The sequence below is a fragment of the Corvus kubaryi genome, unplaced genomic scaffold (genome assembly GCF_017639235.1).
Source record: "Corvus kubaryi isolate FWS band 111438036 unplaced genomic scaffold, C.kubaryi_AGA036_p1.0 37266, whole genome shotgun sequence".
In the NCBI taxonomy this organism is placed as follows: Eukaryota; Metazoa; Chordata; class Aves; order Passeriformes; family Corvidae; genus Corvus; species Corvus kubaryi.
Window position 1 is genome coordinate 6,437,537 of NW_024581081.1, and position 6,000 is coordinate 6,443,536.

The 6,000-nt window shown below is 42.5% G+C and overlaps 1 protein-coding gene across 1 annotated transcript in view; it reads right to left on the bottom strand.

The window, feature by feature from the left end:
• The window catches only part of GALNT2 (polypeptide N-acetylgalactosaminyltransferase 2), a 95,382-nt gene extending 89,480 nt beyond the window's left edge, over nt 1–5,902 (bottom strand). Inside the window, exon 1 of the mRNA XM_042025229.1 lies at nt 5,700–5,902. Within this exon, the coding sequence (XP_041881163.1) occupies nt 5,700–5,822 (123 nt within the window). The 5' untranslated portion in view covers nt 5,823–5,902. The remainder of the gene's footprint in view (nt 1–5,699) is intronic.
• Between the last annotated feature and the right edge of the window lie 98 nt (nt 5,903–6,000).

Below are 6,000 nucleotides of genomic sequence, written 5' to 3' on the forward strand. Positions count from 1 at the left end.
TCAGTCATCAGTTTCTAACCTAGCAGGTTGCAGGGGACAACACAGGTCTTCTAGCAAAGAACTAATTTCTCAATGTCCCTACATATCAACAAGCAAAAAAAACTCCCTTGCTGAAGCATTTAAAAAAGGAGAGGAAAAGAGAATAGCCCAATACAGCCACAGACCTAAAGAGACTGCACCAAATTTGCAATAGACCACCTTTTCATCAAACCCAAAGTTAAGTTTTATGAAGTAATCCATAAAAATAAGTGACTGAGTTGCCAAGACTGTAATTTTGTCAATTGACATACGTTAGATTAAGAAAATATACATGCATGACATTTACATTCTAGTGAGAGGACAGATTTATTATTGAATTGCCTAGGCATTTAATTTCTTTCCCATTTATTATAGAATCATATAAAAGAAAGATCTATTAGCAGAAACTGTTACCTGTTATAGAGAGAAACATAATTTTCTATCTCCTAGCACCTTCCAGGAAGTGAAGGATACAGAAAAGGACACATGACAATTTGACTTTTTTAACCACCGGTATCTTCACTTGTCTCAAGGTCAAGGTATCAGAAATTACATTCAGTGTCACAACACATAAGGGACTGAAGTTACATGAAAAATGATGCAGCAAAGCAAACAGTATTTAGAAATTAAAGCAGGCAATACTTTCCTGTGATGAAAGAAACCAGCAGAGTTGGAGTGGTTACTTTTAACCCCCTTGTTTCACATACCTCAAGAGAAACATTCAAGTTGCACATAAACAGATTAATGAATCTAAAGTTAAGACACGTATCCTTTCCTCCTTACTGAAACCTTAAAGAAAAAAAACCACTTAGGTACACTAGATTTGTAGTTTATGCAGAAAGAGAGCAAGAGTGTTATGTGTGTCATTATGTATAATGTCAGTAAAAGCCTCCTTTAGCAGTAACTGAAGTAGTAGAGGGGTTCCAAAAAAAAAAAAAAAACCAAAACTTTGTGTATGCTGAAATAAATTATTTTAAAGTTTTATCCATACAGAACAAGAGCTTACAAGGCTTGCTTCTTTTTCCCCTGCTTTACCCAGTGATTGAGACATTTTTAATCAGTCACATACTCAAGATGAAGTATTACCTTTTACCTTCAGCTTTATTTCATCTCAGCTAGCTCCAGTACAGTCACCTATCAAAAGCCTGCTCCAAAATAAAGAAAAAAAGAAAACCAAACAAAACCAGAATATTGAAGGGAAAACCAGCACTATGTACAGGATAATAACCAGTTCCACAGGAAAAGCCTGCCTCCTTGTGGCTCAACTAGACAAAAATTAGGTTTCTCCAATTCATTCCATTACATCCAGTAAATCTGGTGAGTCAAGAGAGTAACAACCTTCTAGTTCAAGGAGGCTTGGGGTTTCAGGGTTTTTTTTTTTTAGCTAATGAAAAAGAAAAATGCTTCTAATTTTAGGAAGTACTTGTGAAAGTGATCCATCACTTATTACCAAAATACTGCTTTTAGCCTTTTCTTCTAGAAAGGGTGGAAGATGACAGAGGTTCCACTTAAAAACAACTGAGATTCTTTACATGGCAACAAATGCAAAAGCTTGTCAGCACTCTGGCACCTAAATCCAGAAGGCTACAGACCTTGTTTTAGCTGTGGCTTAACCTCGCCGGCCTCTCTGGATGCCTTAGCTTTCAACAGTAAATCCCCATTCTGCCTGCAGGTCTCCTTTTGGAGATGCCTCTGAGGACTTCATTCTTGGATGCAGCAAAGCATTTGGCACTTTCAATAAGATTCAGACCTTCCTCTGTCCAGCCTGAAGGGCTCAATTACATGGGGCTACTTTCTTAATGCCTAGAATGGCAAGTTCTTTAGAAATCAGCTGGAGTTTTTGGCTGGTTTTGGTGTGTCATTTAGTTTTGTTGGGGTTTTTTTATTTCTTTTTGATTTCAATCCAGTCACTCTATTGTGCAAGAGCTTAGTGGTTCAAGAACTTAAAACCTATGTGACAAATATACAAATTCACACCAGTCTTAGGAGGGGATCACATCAGGATGACTTTGGCTTTCTTACCATCTTGTAAGAGCTGCTCCATTTTTATGCAAGTCTGAGACAGACAGCATGAACTGCTTTTGCTCTGGGTTAGGAAATTTATCCATGAAAAGAAGGGAACTTCCAGTCTCCACTCCAAAGGCTTTTTAATATAAAACACATTTACTGAACACAAAAGTAGACCACATTTTTTTTCAGTCTCACAACTGTTGGGCTTGCAGCTTGCTCTCTTCTCTGTCACAGCCTCTGTATGGCAACCATTTCTCTAACCTTTAGACATGTGAATCAGACTCACTCTTTCCAATCTACAACCCAGTGACCCAGCTGGAAAAGGATTCAACTGAACATGGCTCTCCCATGTTTACAATAATTTTGATTGGAGATTCACTGGAGGGGAGAAGGGGAAAAAAACCCCTAAAACATTTCTGTCCCCTTCAAACACACCTGGAATGAAAGGTTTTGATTCTACCCTTTTCTTCTTTTCAAGAAGAAAGAAAAAAAAGAGTTTTCACACACCGAATTCTAAATCTGGAATACATCGCTTCTTTCTACTACAGTTTTTATGCCTAGGTCCAGAACGAGAAGCATTGCACCTTTCTGGTTTTTTTGGTTGGTTGGTTGGTTGTTGTTATTTATACATTTACCACTGAGACATCTTGTGCTTTGTGTGCTTTACACTCTTTCATGCCTGCTCAGACCCTACCAGTCCAATATACTGCACACAGAGCTGTGGACTGCACCACCGTTGAGAGGGGCCAAAAACTTTATCAAGGCTGTACCACACCCTGCAACATCCAAACAGCTTCACAGGTCTTATTAGAAATGTTGTAAATGAAGAACCAAAATAAGCAGGAGCTTAGATTAACTCTGACAGCACTCTAATAAGAAAAGCAAATAAAAAATTTAAAAAACCAAACATTCTTTTCTCTTACTCAGGTGCAATCCTGGCAAAGGGCAAACACCTTCAATTCTACTGAAGAGAAAGGGAATTGGTGCTGTTCAACACACCACAAGACTGGGTGTCATATCAAACAAGTCCAGTATGTCTGAGTAACACATTAGGTCTGTGTATGGGGAAAAAAAAAAGATAATCCTTATGGAAAAACACATTCTGTTTGTACAACCAGATCTGTAATTAACATGCAAATTACTCACACAAAATGAAGAACTATCCCCTCCTGGCTTTTGTAATTTTATAGACTGAACGTGGCAGAGACTACAATTTATTAAAAGTTATGTTCTTCTATAAGCAACTCTGTTTCCATTATATTGAAATAGTGGGCAAGTAGTAAGGACTACATGAAGTCATACACATCAAGAAATTTACTACAGCAGGGTTTCTGTTCATAAGTTTAGGACAATTTGTGGTTTTTTGCCTCACACTGGTGTCTGACACTAAGTTAATAAGTCTTTTATTCAGATTCAAAAGCTATTACATTACACACATCTTCCTCTACTTATATTTGCTAACCTATGCTGAAGCCTGGGATTAAATTTTACGCTTCAGTGACAGAAAATAGAATCTTAAATCACCAATCCACATATAATAGTTAATTTCCCCACTTGTTTCTTGTGGCCACAGTACCTACTTTCTTCCTTACCACAGCTTTACTTTAAACTTTCGTATTTTTAAACACAGCACTAAGCTTCAACTGAGGTCTATGAAATGTCTCATTTTCTTTAAATTATCTTTACTAAACTTTCCCAATTACCCAGACAAGTAAGGCTTACTAAATTTTGTGCAGAATGATACCAAATTATGCTACCAAAGCAAGTAACAGGATCATTGATTTCTTAAAACCATAATAAAAACTGCTACTAACATCAATAATAAACAGCAACAGGTTCTAGCAGATTAAATACCAGACTCTTACTCAGAAATACTGGTTTCTTTCCTATTTTATTCTCACCAAGTCTTCTAGGTGACCTTGGGCAAATCACTACCCCCACACTGCAGTTTCCCCAGCAGTAAAAATTAATTGAACAGAATTGCAAATCTGTGTGGAAACTCCAAATGTAACACACCATAAGAGTTAAAAATATATTTCCTTATCTGCAGATACATTTGCCTTGATAGCTTTTCTTTATTCCATTACACAGCAGCAGTGTACAATTGCCTTTACTTTCTGAATACATTCTAGTGGTTCTTCGAGAAAGGCTTTAGGCTACTGCCTTACTTTTTATCACATGCTTGATCTATTTCTGCTACTGTATCTACTTTGAAGGACCAAGAGCTGGTATTTGGCAATACATGCTTACACTTACTTTAACATATTACATCAAAAGTTCCTGTTGAACTCATTCCTAAACTACAGAGAGAATAAAAAACAGGATAGAGGGCCAATTATCAGCAAGCAGTGACGCATTCTCTAGACCCTTGCTCATACAAGTAGCCATCCAAGTATTTGCTTCCACGACCCAACACAGACTCTAGTCATCAGCATTTTTTTACTGAGAATACATACATTGATGAACCAAACTGCATCACAGAAACACAAAAATATTCCTCTTTCTATACATCAGCTAGACCCACAAAACACTACTTTTCATTTAACAGGAAGCAGCAATTAACAGCAAACAACACCGTTCAACTGTAGAGCACTACATTCAATTGCCCTCTTGCCATTTCTGGGGTTCTTTGTAAAAAACTATGTCATTATGATGCTTTACACCTTTCCTATTTCAAAACAGAAAGCTTAAACAACAGTTTCTAAAAGCTCTTGATTTTGCTAATCTTTACAGGGGGGAAGGGGGGGGAGGGGAGTTGGAAGACCACAAAAGAAAAAAACCACTTCGTTTTTCTAAGCATAGATAGTGGGTAAAGCTGCCACTTCCCACATCATGCCACGAAACCCTGTTCTGATTGACACAAACGTGAACTGTGATGTGCTTAACTTCCAGCTGTGTTCCTGATCGATTAATTACTACAACACCTTGAAAAATCTACTTAGTAACTCGATGGCCAGAATAATGAAAAATTACTCCTGTATTGCCCACAGGGAACTCCTTAAACATTAGTAACACTTGTAACAAGAGCTGTTATAAGAAGGAAGAGACAGACCTTCCACGCGACAGACACAAAACATGACAAATCCGGCTATTTCCTGGAATATTGCAAAACCGGTCGGAAAACGGTATCCTTCAGGCACAGCGCTAAGGAGAAAGGAAAGTGCTATGCATCCAAAGACAAAATGCGTTAGCAGCTCGGATCCTCGCGTGTTCTCTAGGTGGGAACACAAGCCTGAAGGACTCCGGTGCCGGCGGGGAAGGCAGGAAGGGGCAGACGCTCTGTGTCGGCAGCGGAGCGGAGCCAGGCGGGGCCCCCCCGCCCCGGAGCGCTGCCCCGGCCCTCCCCACCCTCCCTTCCCGCACCAACTTCCCCCGGCCCGGGACGTGGCCGGCCGCAGTTGGATAAGGAGTGACGCGACGGGGCTGAAATCGGTCTGAAGTCCACAAAGAAGCCATCTGCCTCCGGGAAGCGGGCTGGACAGGGGCGGGCGGGAAGGGGGAAGGAGCAACCGGGGGCAGTTTCACGCCGCCCGAAAGCGAGCGGTGGTGAAGAGAATCCCCCCCGGCCGCCGTCCCTTCTCCCACCCGGAGGACCGCGCAGCGCTGCCCCCAGCCCGGCCCGCGCCGCCCCAGCACGGAGCGGGAGCACCTTCCCCGGGCTGAGCTCTCACCTTCCTCCTGCCGCCTCCGCCGCCGCCGGCCAGCGCGGCGCTGCCGCCCGAGTACATGTAGTAGGCGATGCCCAGCACCCAGAGGAACGCGAAGCAGAGCAGCAGCCGAGACCTGCGCCGCATCCTCCCTCCCGCGCCGCCGCCAGGCCACCAGGAAACGGCCGCCAGCAGCCGCCGCCTCCGCTCCTGCTGCCGCCGCCGCCGCGCAGGGTCAGGGGGCAGAGGGCGAGCGCCCGCCCCCCGACCAATCCCGCGCCGCCCGGCCCCGCGGGGGGCGGGCCGGCTCCGCCGCCGTCGCCAT